The sequence below is a fragment of the Ctenopharyngodon idella genome, chromosome 1 (assembly GCF_019924925.1).
Source record: "Ctenopharyngodon idella isolate HZGC_01 chromosome 1, HZGC01, whole genome shotgun sequence".
NCBI classification, from domain to species: domain Eukaryota; kingdom Metazoa; phylum Chordata; class Actinopteri; order Cypriniformes; family Xenocyprididae; genus Ctenopharyngodon; species Ctenopharyngodon idella.
Window position 1 is genome coordinate 15,174,936 of NC_067220.1, and position 18,521 is coordinate 15,193,456.

General features: G+C 36.0%; 2 protein-coding genes across 27 annotated transcripts in view; one reads left to right on the forward strand and one right to left on the reverse strand.

The window, feature by feature from the left end:
- The window catches only part of ank2a (ankyrin 2a, neuronal), a 79,669-nt gene extending 74,752 nt beyond the window's left edge, over window positions 1-4,917 (forward strand). For all 13 annotated transcript variants that reach the window (XM_051889107.1, XM_051889065.1, XM_051889151.1 and 10 more), the window contains 2 exons: window positions 1,413-1,586; window positions 2,985-4,917. In XM_051889107.1, the coding sequence (XP_051745067.1) occupies window positions 1,413-1,586; window positions 2,985-3,005 (195 nt within the window). In that variant the 3' untranslated portion in view covers window positions 3,006-4,917. The remainder of the gene's footprint in view (window positions 1-1,412; window positions 1,587-2,984) is intronic.
- A 58-nt stretch (window positions 4,918-4,975) lies between these two features.
- camk2d2 (calcium/calmodulin-dependent protein kinase (CaM kinase) II delta 2) overlaps window positions 4,976-18,521 on the reverse strand; it is a 44,273-nt gene continuing 30,727 nt past the window's right edge. For 4 of the 14 annotated variants that reach the window (XM_051889237.1, XM_051889231.1, XM_051889203.1 and 1 more), the window contains 8 exons: window positions 16,351-16,395; window positions 16,203-16,251; window positions 15,790-15,888; window positions 13,989-14,009; window positions 11,589-11,664; window positions 11,217-11,311; window positions 10,900-11,128; window positions 4,976-6,505 (listed from right to left, as the gene is read on the reverse strand). In XM_051889237.1, coding sequence (XP_051745197.1) covers window positions 6,496-6,505; window positions 10,900-11,128; window positions 11,217-11,311; window positions 11,589-11,664; window positions 13,989-14,009; window positions 15,790-15,888; window positions 16,203-16,251; window positions 16,351-16,395 — 624 coding nt within the window. In that variant the 3' untranslated portion in view covers window positions 4,976-6,495. Of the gene's footprint in view, window positions 6,506-10,895; window positions 11,129-11,216; window positions 11,312-11,588; window positions 11,665-13,988; window positions 14,010-15,789; window positions 15,889-16,202; window positions 16,252-16,350; window positions 16,396-18,521 lie in introns of those variants that run through there. The other 10 variants (XM_051889293.1, XM_051889285.1, XM_051889263.1 and 7 more) reach the window with 4 other exon arrangements.

The following is an 18,521-nucleotide window of genomic DNA, read 5'->3' on the forward strand; positions in this document are numbered from 1 at the left end:
AAAGGAAATATGAATAATTTATCATAACTCGTTATAATTAATTATAAATATTTGAATCAGTTAATCAAATTAACTTGATGTAGTTGGATTAATATTACAATCAATTAATCTGTTCGGCCAGTGAACACTCAGTATTGATCGTCTATCAACTCTTCAGAAAGGGTATTTTCCCTGGCCACAGAAAAATATCACTTTCTTAGCACGTAGCTGTGATCTTAATCGTTATCAGGGACATTGGTTTTATAAGCAGATCAGAATCAACTCACAAGAATGTGCACACAAGTTTTATTTAACTAAATCACGAACATATAGCTAGACTAAACACACACAGACATACAACTCATGCATACATAGGAAATGAGAGTGTGGAAATGAATTTGAACCATAGCATAACAGGGGAAAGGAGCTCTGAAAGAGTCATTTAACGAGCTGGAAGAACCATCAGTTTCTCACTCTAAAGCACCTTTGTTAACACAGGGGTTCAAACTTCATACTAAATCACCGTTTAGTGTTCAAATGTGCAATACTTGCAAATTGCCTTAGCTGTTGAGGAGCGTCCGGATCTGCAGGAGAAATTCATGATAGTTCGGTCAGATGGTGCTGAAGTTGTAATCAATATCTTCTGCGTTGAATGAAGAAAATGACGACAAACTTGTGCTGTTAATTTGACCCTGTTGTCGAAGAAGTTGCGCATGGCTTGAAGTGAATAAGGCCTGCCCGCCCGGCTGCGCGTCTCACGCTTTTTAACCTCTACAGAACTCACACCTTTGAGTTCTGGCTTGACCAATGAGAAAGGTGCAATTCTCTGGCGGGGGAGTTTCTTTGGTTGAAAGTGAAATCATTTGCATGAGGGGCGTAAGCTATGCAGTTTGTGTCCATTTATACTCTGATAAATATAACAAATATACAATGCATTGTATGAGATGATGTCCACCAAAGTGTGAGTCATTAAACAATGTGAGTCATTAAACATGAAACACCAACTGCTGTAGATGAACTACATTATCTAGTAGTTCCAAATTTCAGGCATGCATAACACTATACAATATACAAAAGAACAATATACACATTAATAATACACAAAATGTATTGGGGAAATGCATGTTCATTCCTTTAAGCAAACTTCTCAGTGAATTAGTGGAAAATATGTCATTTCTGTGGGCCGAATGTATGATTCTTGTGGCCTTTACTTTTCTGATCAGGCATTATCTCCCAAGTGTCTTTGAAATGTATGTGGGGAGCAAATGGTGATAGTTCTCAGTGGGGGGGCCAGACATGGAGTCTGCATGTTGTGAAGATTGACTTTTACAATTGTGTGTTTGATCGATCCAGACGCTACACTTGATTTAGTTCACTTAATCAATTATTGGCACTTCTGCTGAATTAAAAAGGTGTCTTTTGTTTAATTTCAGGTGACTTTCCATGAGCAAGATGGCATGTCAGCTTCAAAGGGGGAGTCTGCTGTTGGTCAGGATGTCAGACAGGTGGTCCAAACAACGGTGGTACATGGAGAACAGCTGGAAAAGCATGAAGGGAATACTTTCCTCGCCACAGACCTGCCCTCTGCCCGGGATGACTTCACCCAGGTGAGCTGCCAAACACAACAGTCATTTCTGACATCTTTACAACAATCAGATTTTCAAGCTTAGCATTATTTTGAGGGAAAGATTCCAAAAATTGCAGTGTTTGAACTGTCTCAACATTATGCCTATTATATAAATGTAGGTCATCCAGGTACTCCATGCATACAGGAAATTCACATACTGTACAGTTGTAAATACTGCAGAAATAATTCTGTTTATATGTCATTTTGAACTCAGCTATAAACTTTTGAGGCATCCTCTGCTGTAACAGTCCATCATACCCAAATACTGTAGTTTCTCCTTCATGTTTGTGTCTCTTTTCATCAGGGCTCATTTAGTGTTAATGTAGTGTGTGCCTCATTCCCTCAGGCTCTAAGCTACTTTGGAGGTTTTAGGAAGGTGCAGATCCCTCGAGTGGTAGAGCAGGAAATACTGCAGCCTGATGGATCTGTGATCAGGAGGTTTGAGAGACGGGCATGACGTTTGTGTGCATATTAGTATAAAAGTGTGAAATTGGGGGGCAAGTAGAAGGGGGAAAAAAACTTTATCTACACTATCATTCAAAAGTTTGAGGTCAGTAAGATTTATTTATTTTATTTTTTTATTTTTTTAAATAAGTCTCTTATGCTCATCAATGTATTAATTTGATCAAAAATACAGTAAAACATTGTTTTATATATATATATATATATATATATATATATATATATTGTTGTTTTGTTTTTTGCATATTGTAATTTTTTATTTATTTAATTTATTCCTGTGATGGCAAAACTAAATTTTCAGCAGATATTATTCCAGTGTTCAATGTCAAATGATCCTTCTATTATTGAAACCAATCTAAAATTCTGAGTTGATTCTCAAAAAAACATAATAATATTATTATTATTATTATCACAGTTGAAAATGCTTGTGCTGCTTAATAATTTTGTGGAAACTGATATATTGTTTAGGATTCATTGATGAATAAAAAAGTTCAAAAGAACAGCATTTAGTTGTAACAATGTAAAATTTATTAACAATTAAAATTTGTAACAATGCGAAAGTCTTTAGTCACTTTTGATCAATTAAATGCATCCTTGCTAAATAAAAGTAATAATTTCTTTTTAAAAAGTCTTATTGACTCCAAACTTTTGAAAGGTAGTGTGTGTAATGTTCATGCAAATGAGTTTAGAATTTCTATATTTGGTGTCAGTGTGTGTATATTTGTTAACAAAGCATGTCTTTTCATCTTTATTACTCTAATAACAATTTTCTTCCTCTTTCCTGTCAGTATTCTGACTTTACACAGAAGTACTATGGGATTTCGATGTTTTTTTCCACTTGGAACCTTTTGTAAGGACCTAAAACATCAATTTCTGCCCTTTAAGACACTGATCAATCTTTCTTTCTCACTCACAGGACGAGGATGCAGAAGTCTAGGACCCACAGGAGATCAGTAGTGAGGGATGCTGGGGGACAGAAGCGGGTGTGCGTGGAGCAGATAGACGATCGATCTGAGCCCCATGACAACCTACAGCATCACCTCCATCACCTCATTCACCACTACTGTGCCCAAAATGACTGAGAGAGAGGAAGCTGAAGAGTGATGGTTTCCCCCTTCATTTTCCTCTCCCAATCTCCATTGCTCCTCTCTTTGAGCCTGTCCGCCCTCCTAACCACTCCTATGCACCATGCTCATGCAATCCCAGAGTGCACTTCACTCCTGCCACTTCCAGTCTTCCTGTCCAGTCAAACTGGATGTTTGCCCAGTTTAAGTCAATGGACTATATTTTCTCGCTCCTTATTTTCCCCAGTTCACCATGAGTGTTTATCTGTCTTTCATTGTGACCAAAGGGTGTTCTTTCCTTTCCTTTCCTTTCCTTTGCTTTTTAAATCCCTCAATTATGAAATAATGAATACAAATACACTCACACACAAAAGAAAAAAGAAGAAAAAAATCACAATAACCAAAATGTTTTTATCAAAACAGAAAAAGAAAAAAAGTCCTGGTCGTTCATTCTCAGAACATTTAAGCTCGAACTAACAGAACCTGTGCTGCACTGCCTACCACGACTATTGAATATCATTGCATTATATCGCCACATCATGACATGCTCTTTTGATCTCAACAGTTGAGATGTCTGAAAACTTCTTGCCTTCTTTATCAGCTGTTGGGGTATTGTGTGTCTGTGTATTCTGTCCATGGAGAGTATATATAATATGCATTTTTAAAATGACAGTAGATCACATTAGCCACCTGTAAGGATATTAGCAGGCATGCTTAGCTAGCAGCAGACACTTACTGTATTAATAACACTCTTTCTATGGTTAGATGACTGTCATTTTTCTGTCTCACCCCTCTCTTTGTGTCTGTGATCTGTAGCAATTCTAGTCTTCTTCATCATCATCATCATCATCACTGGAGTTTAAACATTTCATTACAGCTTTTTGTTATAATAGATCACATTAACACGCTTTACAGTTTTAAACTTACGTTGGCAAGCGTTTCAAGAGGGACTCAGGAAGCAAAGGTGGAATCAATTTCAAATGATCAGTTAAATGTTACGCATATGATTCTATTTTTAAACTTTCAATCTGAATTTATTCTTTTCTTTGAGTATGTGTGGTCGAGTGTGTGTGTGTGAAAATAGAAATGTGATTTTATTTTCAAAGTATATTAATTTTGTTCTGTACATAATGCTCAATATCAGTATGTGTTGAGGAATCTTGCTCTGAGGTATTTATGATTGGTAAAATATGCTATTGGTTTTGGAAGTGAGCATAATGGATGTAGGATTTTTAAAAGAATGTTTTATTTTGATGTATTACGTTTATATACTTTATGTGCGTCTTCAAACAGATGCATCCGAGTGGATATTCCCTTTCTGATTCACCAAATCACAGGTTGGCTTCAGTTGAGACTGCTGGGAAGAAGAGTGTACCACGAGATATTCTAATTACTTTGCCTTTTTAACTGCAGATTAATACAGCTGTGTTAGCAGAGGTTGTTTTTTAAAGCTGATCTGAGGCCAGCTCTGCTTTGTTGCTCTTATAATAATTTGGGTTTGGGAAACTGGCCCTGGAACAGCATTAAAAGCCATCCTCTTATCAAAGCAGTCATTAAGTTGAACACTGCTACTACTTTCACTGTGACTGGCCCACGTTTGATTTACTGAATCCGCATTCTATGTCTGTGGAGATAAAAATATGCATATATATGGTACATAAATATCTATCCTAAAAAGGCATGTATTAGTTTACTATATGACTTTTAAAAAAGACATTTAAACACTATACCATGGCTGCAGTGTGTGTATATGGCTGAAAGAGAATAAAAGTGTATAAGTGTCAACCTTCGTGTTTATTTTCTGGTTGTGTGTGGAGAGAAAGCTGACACGTGACATCAAACATACAGTACATATCACACCTTTATTGTAGTTTTCATTAAATATGTTGATTTGCTAGCGCCACCATGGCAACAAATTATGTAGTTCTTCACATCCTCATATTGGCGTCGAGGTTTTGTAAGTATCAGCAGAGGAAATGTCTTTAAGAAGAGAAAAAGGAACATGGAGAAAACGGAAAGTATGGTGTTGGCATAGTCCAGTAGTTGTGAGGTTTTTCCTCAAGGAAGACCGTTCCATTCCGACAAAACATCATCTTCCGATTGAGTGGCGCACAGACACAAAGTCGCCACTAAGGGGCAGTGTGCATGCTTGTAAATCAGGCTCAGCTCACTTTCACTCTTCTTGCTATTGGCGAAAATAATGTCAGGATAAATAAAAATCACAAACGTCGTGTGAAAATGATACATGTAGTTTCTCATAAGTTACTTATATTTATTTTTCTCACACAGCCATGATATAAAGTCAAAGGATATTTTCACAGCCACTCAGTATAGGAAAATTAAGCTACATAGATCTGAAGGAAGGGTGATACTAGATATGTTGGATCATAATGATGATATTCACTATCATCATTATTGTATCAAATCCTTATGATACTGATAGAAATAAAACACAATTTGATAAGGAAACCATGAGTTACACAACATAAACAAAGAAAAAAAAAAACAGCATGGTCATTCAAAAAATAGTCCTCCATGCATTTACCCAATGCTTGTCAGTTTGATGTATCATATATGCTACATTCTCATTGATATCGTTTTTTTTTTTCTCATATTCTATGACATAAAGGTAAACACACAGTCCATATTAGTATTCTGCAGTTCTCTTAAATCAAGTAAAGTAAATCAGAATCTTTAAGGAGCCAAACATTGTAAGCTAGCGAATATAAACAAAGCTTTTTGACAGCGGTTACTAAAATCTTTAATTTTGCTGTAAGCCAGAATTTAATGTACGTATTTTTAAAAGTTTCTTAAAAGTTTTTTTTTTTTTTTAAAGATTTTTTATTTTATAATTTTTTATCTGAACGATCACGACATATGTACATCACCAGAACAATAGCAAGCTCAATATTAACATTCTTATCTTTCAAAATTTGATATATTGCACACACATAAATAGACATAAAAATACAGTACAGACTTGGGGAAAGGTGATTCTCTTTACATATCTATACATTTAAAATGCATACCAAAACAGCTTAAAAAAAGAAACAGAAAATAAAATGTTAAAAATACACTCCTTTTAATAATGTCCATATATGCGAATGGCCCACAGGTTTTGGTGTACGTGATGACCTTTAGCAAAATGCTTGAACTCTCTGGTCCATGTGCGATAACATGTAAACGACCCTCAAGGGGGAAGGGAGAGAGGCGTGGTTGTTGGAAAGAAGGTGTGGCTTAGGAGACACACCTTCAGCTTGACTGACAGACGGTTGGGTTTTTGCTGATGGTTTCTCCTCAGTTGGGGAAATATTGAAGCTTAATATTCCATTAACTACAACAATATACACAGACAAACACACATCAGCAAAACCTAGAAATAAGCATGACATTAAATTAGTATTATCAAATTCCACTAAATTATGAATCAATGTTTCTGACCAATATATCTTTATGTAGCGCAACTAAGCCACTAACAACAATAACAGGTCATTCTTAAGTCATTAGTTCTGCATTTGTGTCCTGATTATACACTACCATTCAAAAGTTTGAGGTCAGTATGATTTTATACTTTTATAGGAAGTCTCTTATGCTCACCCAGGCTGTATTTTTGATCAAAAATACAGTAAAAACAAAAATATTAAGAAATATTCATTTGAAATGTATTAAAATAGAAAATTATTTTAAATTGTTATTTATTCCTGTGATGGCAAAGCTGAATGAAATCCAGTATCACATGATCCTTCAGAAATCTTTCTAATATGCTGATTTGGTGCCCTCTTCGGTCATTTTTGACCAAAAAAAATTATATTTTGAAATGTTAAAAATCGTAGCTTCATCGGAATGAGATGACACTTGGTGACTTTTGTCGCATTAGCAATATGAACACACAAAAAAATCAAGGACATGATTCGGACATGTTAAAGGGTCGTAAAAAAAATAGTCACACTTACCTTCTTTGCGGTCAAAAATGATCGACATAGGAAATGAATGGGAAATACGAAAAAATACGACAACTCAGAGAATCTTTTGTTGGCACAAACTACAAATCAGCCACTGTGCAGAAAAAAAGTGCACAGCAATGAAGGGGGGACACTCTAAAATGCCAAGAGTGCAAAATAGACACACGACTATAAGACAGAGCAAGTTTATGCAAATGTGTGAAATACAATCAATAATTCAGCCACAAAGCAGTAAAAAAAATGAACAGCAAGAAAGAGGTTACACACAAAAACATTGAGAGTACAAAACAGAAACACACACTCACTTACACACATTCATAGACACACAACACACCATTATAGACACACAAATGAACTAGTGTGCCTGTACCAATATGGTAAAATTGAGCCAAAACTCAAATAAGAGGTTGAAATCAGATCAGACCCAGATTTAAGGTGTAATAAAACATACCTGTTCATTTTTTGTTATATTTTTATTGAATTTTGATGTTATGTGTAACAAAATGCCCTCCTCTGTGTTCATGTTTGACTGTAGTAAAATTAATGCAAAAACCGACACTTCAAATCAACGTTTCAAACAAAAAAAATCTAAACCTTGACAAAAAGTAGGCTTTGAGAATGTCTAAGTTTAAATTCAAATCCAAAACTTAATAAAAATAAGTATTTGTGTCTAAAAACCATTAGAGAATTTATAAGCCACTTCATATAGAACTATATAGGAATCTAGTGGTTACACCATGGCATTAAATAAGTTTTTCTCTTTTTACCCCCACCAGATGGCACTAATCTACCTTCAAAAAATTGGATTTTAAATGCCATGTCTCTATTTTAACATAGAATACTGCTTTAATTGAAAAATAATTAAAAAATATACTAGAAAAAAATTGTGTATTATTTTCAATGGGGAAAAATAGCTAATAAAAACTGTATAAATATTGCATAGTATCATAAAATGCCTTCAAAATTTTATACAATAATCAAAAAATATTATTGAACAAAAATATATTACATTGGTTTTCCTGTAAAAAACAAAAAAGTTACATTTCAAGGCTTCTGTCACTTTTGACCATAAAGAAGGCAAGTGTGACTCCTAAACGAAGAGGGCCAGAGGGTTAAGTTGTTTCTTGAGCACCAAATCAGCATATTAGAAAGATTTCTGAAGGATCATTGATTTGATCACCAATGATCACTTGATTTCATTGGTCCAAGTATTTTGTCTATTATGAATCTTAGTTTGTCATCTGGTGTTGTTCCGGCTAGTTTTAAGCATGCAGTTATTCAGCCCCTTCTCAAAAAAAAACGGCTTAGACCCCTTTGACGAGTAGTTTTTGCCCCGTTTCGAAATAGCCTTTTATATCTAAGATACTAGAAAAAAAATGTGTATGCACAGCTTAATAATTTTTTTAATGAGGATAAAATTTTTAGATAGATTCCAGTCAGGTTTTAGAGCTGGCCTTAGTACAGAGTCTACTCTTTTAAGGGTCTCTAATGACATCCTACAAGGCGTTGATTCTGGAAACTGTGTTGTTCTACTTCTGTTAGATCTTACCACGGCATTTTATACAGTTGATCATAATATTCTCACTGATCGTCTTAGGGATCAGGTTGGTATTCAGGGGTTAGCTCTGAAATGGTTCTCTTCCTATTTGGAAGATAGGACCTTTTCAGTTAGTATAGGGGATTATTCTTCTACTGTTGCTTCTCTTGTGTGTGGGGTTCCTCAGGGTTCTATCCTGGGACCAATTATATTTTCCCTTTATATGCTCCCCCTAGGTTCTATTTTTGAGAAATTTGGGTCATCTGTAAATCATCTGTATGCGGATGATTCTCAAATTTATCTGCCACTGAAACATGGGAATAAATGTGCCATTCAGACCCTGCGTGAATGTTTGACTGAGGTTAAGTGCTGGTTGGCAAATAACTTTCTCCAATTGAATGAGGATAAGACAGAGATGATTTTATTTGGTAATAGGGGGTGTGTAGAGGAGGTTTATGACTGCCTGGGGTTGTATCCTGGGACCCATATGATACAGAATTCCTTACAAGGTGTTGTATGTTTTTAAAGGGTTAGTTCACCCAAAAATGAAAATTATGTCATTTATTACTCACCCTCATGTCGTTCCACATCCGTAAGACCTTCGTTCATCTTCGGAACACAAATTAAGATATTTTTAATAAAATCCGATGGCTCGGTAAGGCCTGCATCGCCAGCAATAACACTCCCTTTTTCAATGCCCAGAAAGCTACTAAAAACAAATTTAAAACAGTTCATTTAACTACAGTGGTTCAACTTTAATATTATAAAGCGACGGGAAAACTTTTTGTGCGCCAAAAATAACAAAATAGCGACTTTATTCAACAATATCTAGTGATGGGTAATTTCAAAACACTGCTTCATGGAGCTTCGAAGCTTTACGAATCATTTGTTTCGAATCAGTGGTTCGGAGCGTGTATCAAACGGCCAAAGTCACGTGAACCATTAAAAAAATTTCAAAACACTTGACGTAACGAAGCCTCGTTTACTGACTTTGGCGCTCTGAACCACTGATTCGAAACAAATGATTCGTAAAGCTTCCAAGCTTCATGAAGCAGTGTTTTGAAATCGCCCATCACAAGATTTTGTTGAATAAAGTCGCTATTTTGTTATTTTTGGTGCACAAAAATGATTCTCGTCGCTTTAAAATATTTAGGTTGAACAACTGTAGTCACATGAACTGTTTTACATATGTTTTTAGTAGCTTTCTGGGCATTGAAAAAGGGAGTGTTAATGCTGGCTATGCAGGCCTCACTGAGCCATTGGATTTTATTAAAAATATCTTAATTTGTGTTCCAAAGATGAATGAAGGTCTTACGGATGTGGAACGACATGAGGGTAAGTAATAAATGACATAATTTTCATTTTTGGGTGAACTAACCCTTTAAGGCTCTGAATGGCCTAGCACAGAGTATGTTACTGATTTAATCAGTCTCTGTCAATCCAGTAGATCTCTGTGCTCAAATGATCAATTGCTCCTTATGGTTCCGCGATCTCGTTCAAAATGTAAAGGTGATCGGGCATTCTCTGTTGCAGCTCCTAGGCTCTGGAAAGATCTTCCTCTGTCTGTAAAATCTTTCCCCTGCATTGGAGGTATTTCAGAGTGCGCCTTAAACTTATTTGTTTTCTTTAGCATTTGAACATGCTTTGTAAGCTGTGTATGTCATATGTTTGCATTGTTTTTGTTTTTATTTTCTCTTTTATCTTTCTCTGTACATCACTTTGGCTCCACTTGTGGTGTTGAAAGCACTCTATAAATAAAGTAGAGTTGAGTTGATCATGTGAAACTGGATTAATGACTTCTAAACATTCTGCTTGCCATCACAGGAATAAATATTTTAAAATATATTAAAATAGAAAACAGTTCATTTTAAATTTATTTCAATTAATATTTCAGCATATTTCTGTTTTTACTGTATTTTTGATCAAAAAAACAGCCTGGGTGAGCATAAAAATCTTTTGTTTGATTGACCTGTATAATCGGGACACAAATGAATAAGAATGACCTGTTATTATTCTTAGTGTGTGTGTGTGTGTGTGTGTGTGTATATACATACATATATTATATATTTACAAACTTATGTTAGACATGATTACTTGCGATGAAATGATTTGACAGCATTATTTAAAATATAAATCTTTTGTAACATTATAAATGTCTTTACTGTCACTTACAGATAGTATGATCAACTAAATTAGAATGACCCTTTTGCGATCAATATCATTATAAACTATATAAACTAAACAGTAGAAACACTCTATGAGTCTTACTTGATGGGCACACTGGGGGCTCCAGAGCGATGGAAGTGTATGTTCAGCCACTTGCCATCTCGACGGTGCCAGACGCGGGTCTCCTCTGATTGCATGGTGCGTGGCATCCCACTGCCATCCATGTACTGGGTCAGACGGATGTACGCGATACATGCCGCATCCTCCCCGATCAGGTGCACGTGGGGGTTCAGCAGGATAGTGTGTACAGGCTTATTACCTTTAGACAGAGCTAAAGGAAAAGACAAAGATAATACAGTGATTAAAATTCCGTTGTAAAACTCTTCCAGATATTGTTTTCAAGATATTGGTCTAGATACCATTCTCAAAGTAGAACCTGTGGAAGTCATGTCCCTCCACCAGGTTTCCCAAAGCTTCTGGCTCAAAGGAAGTAAGACCAGGATCGCAAATCTTTCTGTGAGAAAAAGAGCAGAAAGTATAGCTAAAAGTCTTGTTTTGTGGGTACAAAAGCACCAGGAACGTTCCAATTTTGAACGTATGTGGTCGCTGATATCATGTGAATTTCCTTCTGATCTCCAATCTGCCAATCAAAAGGTGTAATTAAATGAGGCTTGGTTCTAATTAAAGACGGAGCACCTGTTGTGAAAAGGTGACCGTTAAATATAATCTCAGTAATCAAGAGAAAATAAAGCAATGCATTAGTGTTCTTAAGGGTTTGTGTGTTCACTCACGCGTAAGCCTCAAAGTCGCCGTTGTTTATGGATTCAATCAGCTGTTCGGTCACCTTTATGATCTCCTGCTTTCGAGCTGAAACACACAGAGACGTCTAGCATGTGAGTCAGACATCCTCGCGGCACGAAAATCACAATTATTAATTAACATCCCAACTTATTTCAAAGCTTGACTGAATTTATGCAATCCACAAAATGCAAACCTTTGTTTAGAAAGCACCAGAAAATTTTTTACAGTGAACCTTTATTGCTTCTGTCTTTTCAGTTATTAGTTGGCTTTAGGGCTGGGCGATATATTGAATATTTGCAATGAATTATATATATTGTAATGACTTTAAAAAACGTAATGGCCAAATAAAAAGCGTATTAAAGATGATGTGATTAGACAAGTTTTTACAATTCTTTTTTGTCTAACAATTCATGAATATAAGAGTGTTTTAATGGTGTCTCTGATTTAAACTTAAGTAACAAAATGTTGATTTTGATAAGTTTGATTCATTGCAGTGAATCAGATCAAATTGACCATCACCCAGACAGGTTCAAAGGAAGTTCCTGCATTGCATAATAAATGTAGGTAAATTATTGACATATTGATGCATTTAAATAAAAACTAAATATACTTTTTCTTGTGTTCATTTAATGAAACACCTGCTTTGATTAATTAAAAGAGGGGTTCTTTCAAAGGGATAGCTTACCCAAAAATTATCCCATAATTTACTCACCATCAAGCCATCATAGTTGTATATGACTTTCAGTCAAACACAATCGGAGTTATATTAAAAAATATTTTGGCACTTCAAAGCTTTATAATGGGAATGAATAATAACCGCGATTTTGAAGCCCAAAAAAGTACATCCATCCATCATAAAAGTAATCCATATGGCTCATTAATAAAGGCCTTCTGAAGCGAAGCGATGTGTTTGAGTAAAAAAAAAAAAAAAATCCATATTTAACAAGTTATGAAGTACCTTTCGTATTCAAATTACAAAAAAAAACCGGAACTGGCGTCACATCAGTTAAGCTTTTTCCGTAAGTTGAATAGGAAAGGCGTAGGACATGGCATAAGCTTTTTGAACTGCAAGAGTTTTACACTTTCTTCGTAAGTAGAATACGGAAGGTGGTATGGCGGAAGCTAGATATTTAACTTCATAACTTGTTAAATATGGCGCAATAATATTATGCAGCGTCTCTCACAAATGTCTCCATGGTTGCAAGGCACGCTCCCTGTGCAAGAAGGGGGTCACAGGCACTACGTAATATCATTGCGCCTGCTGCACCCATGGTACGGCAGCAAAGTTCCTTGATTATTACGCCGGAATGAGAGTATAGTTCCTAGCCATATCGGCCTAGAAAATCACAACTTTTCATTTTCCGTCGGTCTTAGTGCACGATGTAACTACAGAAGAGTCAAGTTTTAAATAGTAAAAATATCGAAACTCTTTGGTCAATTTTGAGCGAGATGCTAACGGTCTAATCAGATTCAATGAACTATGCTAAGCTATGCTAAAAGTGGTACCGCCAGACCCGGAGATCGGCTGAATGGATTCGAAAGCGGTAAAACTCAACTGGAGTTGGAAAATGAGCCTATTTTCAAAAAAAGTGGAGAGTTCCTTTAAAGAGAAATGTCTGAGGAGCTTGAGTTTGTTGCCCAGCCATATTTGTTTGAACAGCGAGAGGCGTCTACTCTCACCTAAGCTTACGCTACTCCAACAACCTATGTCATACGCCAGAACTCGACTCTCTCATGAACGCGTGATTGGACGTTACCAGAAGCTAGTGATTATAGTCTATAAAGTTATAAATATGGATATTTTTCTTACAAAAATGCTTCAGAAGGCCTTTATTAACCCCATAAAATCATATGGATTACTTTTAATATGGCTGGATGTGCTTTTTTGGGCTTCAAAATAACTGTTACTATTCACTCCCATTATAAAGCTTGAAAGAGCCAGAATATTTTTTAATATAACTCCGATTGTGTTTGGCTGAAAAAAGAAAGTCATATGGCTTGAGGGTGAGTAAATTATGGGACAATTTTTCATTTTTGGGTAAACTAACCCTTTAAGTGATTTCAGAGCAAATACTGTACATAAATATCAAGATATATTCTGAGTATCAACAAAATGTTATTTTTTTGCTTTATTTATTTATATCGCCCAGCCCTAATTGGCTTACAGAGAGGATGTATGAATTTTATATGTCTATTTACAATCTGTAGTAGTTCTGTTTACTGTATTATTAAAAAGAGGCAATTTTGACACTCGATAAACAAAGGGCACCCAAAGGAAAGCGTATACCAGCACTCCTAGTGTTCTACGATGAGTTTCAGAATGAGCAGTGTTTACTGGTAGAAAAATCACAGGCAACACTTTCATTCAAAGTATTAAAGTTTAAAATTACCTTTATTGATAACTTGGCAAGCTAAGGGACAGCAAAAAGATGGCTCATAATTGGTCAAAATGGCAATTTCTTATGAAAGCACCAAATAAAACTAGTGCAATGTATCTACGTCTACTGATGATGACATAATAATTCCAGCCCACCGGGCAAAAAGACGTTAAATGTACTTTGTACTTTTAATATTTAACAGTTCATTTAATGTGAAATATTAATTATATCATTCTCCAGCACTGAGTTTATGGTGTCTGCAAATTAATAGATGAAAAGAAAAAAAGGAATGGATACGTCTTCTAGCTGATGTCTTTCGCCCGGAAGGCACTGAATGACAAATGAGATGGAAAAGGGTTTGCGGCTTTCAAACGAGAAAAAGAGGACTTTACTTTTCTTCAGAAAAGCATTCCATCTAATGCTTGTTTTCTCTAACAATGGACATGCTTTGTAACATGGGACCTTTTTTCAACATCATTTTCATTATTCAGCATAATGCCACTGTTAGCATATGTGGAAACACCATTCTCCTCTGTGTTTCATAAGATATCGAAATGGTTTTGGTCTAAAAACCATGACAACAATAAAAGAATTAGGGCTGTCAACTGTAAATTGTGTTAATTTAGTGTGATTAATTACAGTATTTAAAAATTATAAATCCACTTTCTGAACTGAACTATTCAGTGCTTTCACAATAACATCTTAATTTGAGGGCTTTCTCGGAAAATATGAATGATTATGATTAATGAATCTGATTGAATCGTGTAATATTTTAAATCTATTAACAGCCCTAAAATAATATAAGCAATTTTTTTCATCATGTGAAACACAGACTCTAGACAAAATGCATTTTGTCATATGGTCATGTCAACATAAAGTGCAAACAGAATCTGACGTTGAAAAACAGCGTATTGTCCTTCCAATACTGGTTTAGGTCCATTCCATATTACTGAGCTTGAACAAATCCAAAGTGATTCTATTTGTCTGAATAAAGGGTTAGAATTTTTTCATTTTTTCAGGTTGGACTGGTGGGAGGGGGAGAGATACTAAAAAGGAGGAGCAAACATCAGGCTCTCAGGCATGGAGCAGGATGGGATAACGGAGCAAGTGCAGTGGATCTCTCCATATTAGGAATAGGACACAGGGGCAAAAGGTCAACTGAACAATCTTTTGAGTAAGAAGAGGTTTGTTAGTGGTGCATCCGGAAGGCCTCAAGCACCTAAAAGGCAGTCAGGTGATTTTCTGCATTGAGTGAAGAGCACTAAAGGCAAAAGAAGGGTCTTTCTCCCACGTCGAGGGCATTTGAGACGTTGAGAGGGTGTCTTTCATGAAGAGCACATTGAAAGAATGTTCTGGTACTTACACATTAAAACCCGATTTCCCATTTACTTGAGCATCTCTCATATTGATTCAGAGATTTGCTTTTAATCCATCAGGCCTTTCTAACACATGCTACACACGTCTATGTCTCCCTCTCCTTCACAGACTGGAATTTGTGTGTTTTTTCATGTGTTTTTAATGCTTATCTAAATTAGAATCTGATGTTTCTTCTAAAACTACTGTGATTTATGATTTTCTTGGCCTTTCAAAGTCTTAAAAATCAGTCCATGAAGAAAAGGCACACACAAACATGTGTCTGATAGAAGCAGCTGGATGGATTAAAACATTGGAGCATTGATGAAGAATGAAGTTGTAAATTAAAGAATATCCTTAGTTGTTGAGGGGCCTCTCGTTCATACAGGGGGGTTCGAAGCATTTGAACGACGTTAGGGGAGGACGGGGTGATTTTGTCTCCTGCCCGTTACGGACTTACTCTGCACCGAGGAGTTGGGCGCCTGCTTGGGCTCGGAGTTTTGCGGGCGGCCCGCGGGTTGCCAGATTGAATTAATGCTGAGGTTTCCAAAGCGTCTGGCTGTACATTGAACCAATGAGAGGAAGAAACAACAGGAGCAGGACAAACGAAAAAGAAGACATTTCAAATAGCACACTCGACAAGAAATACTGAAACAGACACCCTTAAGCGGGGAAACGAACGAAGGATGAAGGGGGGGAGAGAATGGTAGCAACAGGCAGAACTTGAGTACAAATTCGGTGAGGAAAGTAAACAAGAAAGAATGTACATATGACTGAGGAGAAGCACAGATGGAAGACATATCGAGGAGGGATAACAGCAACAAACGGCAGGTCTACGGGCAGACACACAGGCAGAGAGACGTCAAGCTTTACCTTTAAGGTCTTCATCCTCGATAGTCGTGTTGGCACTCTCTGTAGACTCCTGGAGAAATGTGAAAGGATCCTTATGAATCACTTTCAGACTGGACAGTTGCATTCATGGCATCAAGCCACTGCTTGAAACAGAAATATGTCCTATTACCTTGTTTCTGTCCACTGGGTTGTGGATCACGGTAGTTTGTGGCTCCTGAAAGAATGAAAGGGAGAGAAAATACATTATTGTTTGTATATGAAAAGTACGCTTGATAGCAGCATAATGGCAGATAATGGCTGTGTACCAGACACAACATGCATGGAATTGCAAATGATTTTGTTTCCAGGTATTAAGGAAAATATATATATATATATATATATACGAACTACTAAATCCAACCAGCATAACAAGACTATCAGAACATCATCTCATTGATGATTTATCATGTGTAGTGTATGTGGCCTTCATGATAATGGAGTCTAAAATACACTTCTTCCTTCCATTCCTGCTCAGGATGGAGATTAAAGGGATAGTTCCCCAAAAATGAAAATTCTGTCATTTACTCCCCCTCAAGTTGTTCCAAACCTCTATAAATTTCTTTGTTCTGCTGAACACAAAGAAAGAATGTTTGTAACCAAGCAGATCTTGCCCCCCATTGACTACCATAGTAGGAAAAAAAACTACTGTGGTAGCCAATGGGAGGCGAGATCTGCTTGGTTACAAACTTTCTTCCCAATATCTTCCTTTGTGTTCAACAGAACAAAGAAATTTATACAGGTCTGGAACAACTTGAGAGTGAGTAAATGATGACAGAATTTTCATTTTTGGGTGAACTATCCCTTTAATGCTGAAAGTTTATGGTGAAAATTGTCCTCTAAACAATACACTCTAGAAATAAACCTGGAGTATTTGAAATCTCTACGCATGTGGATTGGTCCTCTAATATTTTAGAAGTTGACTCATTAGTCACATCCTGATTCTCTAAAATGACTCCTTTTCCAGCTCAGCTAATGAAAAGAGATGGAACAAAAATATCCTATTGGTTTGGAGTATAATTGGAACTGCCACAGCCTTAAAAATATTTTAGCAAGCATTTTCTTATCTAAGCAACTTAAAATTTAGCACAATCAAGTGCACACTAATAATAGCAATTACCAAAAACATAAGAAACAGCAAAAGCATTAGCTCTAACTGTCCCTATACGGAAATCTGGTATATGGCAGAAATTACATGCAAAATATATACACTAAATATTTCAAAAGTGACAGTAAAGACATTTATATTGCTACAAGATTTATCTTACAAATAAATGCTGTTCTTTTGAACTGTCTATTAATCAAAGAATCCTGAAAAACTAAAGCACAACTGTTTTGAACATTGATGAAAAAGAAACATTTCTTTAAATCCAAATCAAAATATTAGAATGATTTCTGAAGGATCATGTGACACTGACGACTAAAGATATGGCTGCTGAAAATTCAGCTTTACCATAACAGGAATAAAGTACATTTTTCAAATATATTAAAATAGAAAACAACTGTAATAATATTTCACAATATTACTGATTTTACTGTTTTCATTCAAACAATTGCAGACTTGGTGAACATAAGAGACGTATATCAAAAACAAGAAAAAAGATCTTAATTATTCCAAACTCTTGACTGGTAGTGTATGCTTAAAATACATCAAGTACAAATATGAATATTTTCATATCAGTGTTAACTGTACTATACATGGACATTTGTATATGTATATGTATATGCGTTTTACATGTATTGCTTGCCATATATCTGATTTCTGTAATGGGAATTACTAAATAAATCACAAGAAATTCTACAAATTTTGGATCAGTTTTCTATTGCAGTATGGGTTAGAAATGGCTTTTTTCTTTTCTTTTTTTTTTAAATAGGCAGTGGATCACCGGAATGGGGTGATCCCTAGGTCAAACACACACGTACTGACAGATACAATGTAATTTATCAGCCTGGTGGTCTTTGAGCAGGACTGAACGGAATTGATCATGTCTTGTCCAATCACCACAAGATTAGAGAAGATTACATATGCATGCTTGTCACTTGTCTAAGAAACCCTCTGAGTGTGCATGTGTGTGTGTGTGACAGAGAGAAGCAGCCTACGTGTATCAGTATGAGTGCGTCACTGTGTCGTCAGTCTGAGACGTTTGTTTGCGCGCATGTCTGCGTCAATATGGATGGCAAATGATATCAAGCTACACACAGCGAAGAGCTATCAAAGCAATGCTAACACCAGCCATGCACTGCAAAGCATTCACTCCAAAATTATGCATCTGCCAGAGAAAGGCACTCTGATTACACAAGATT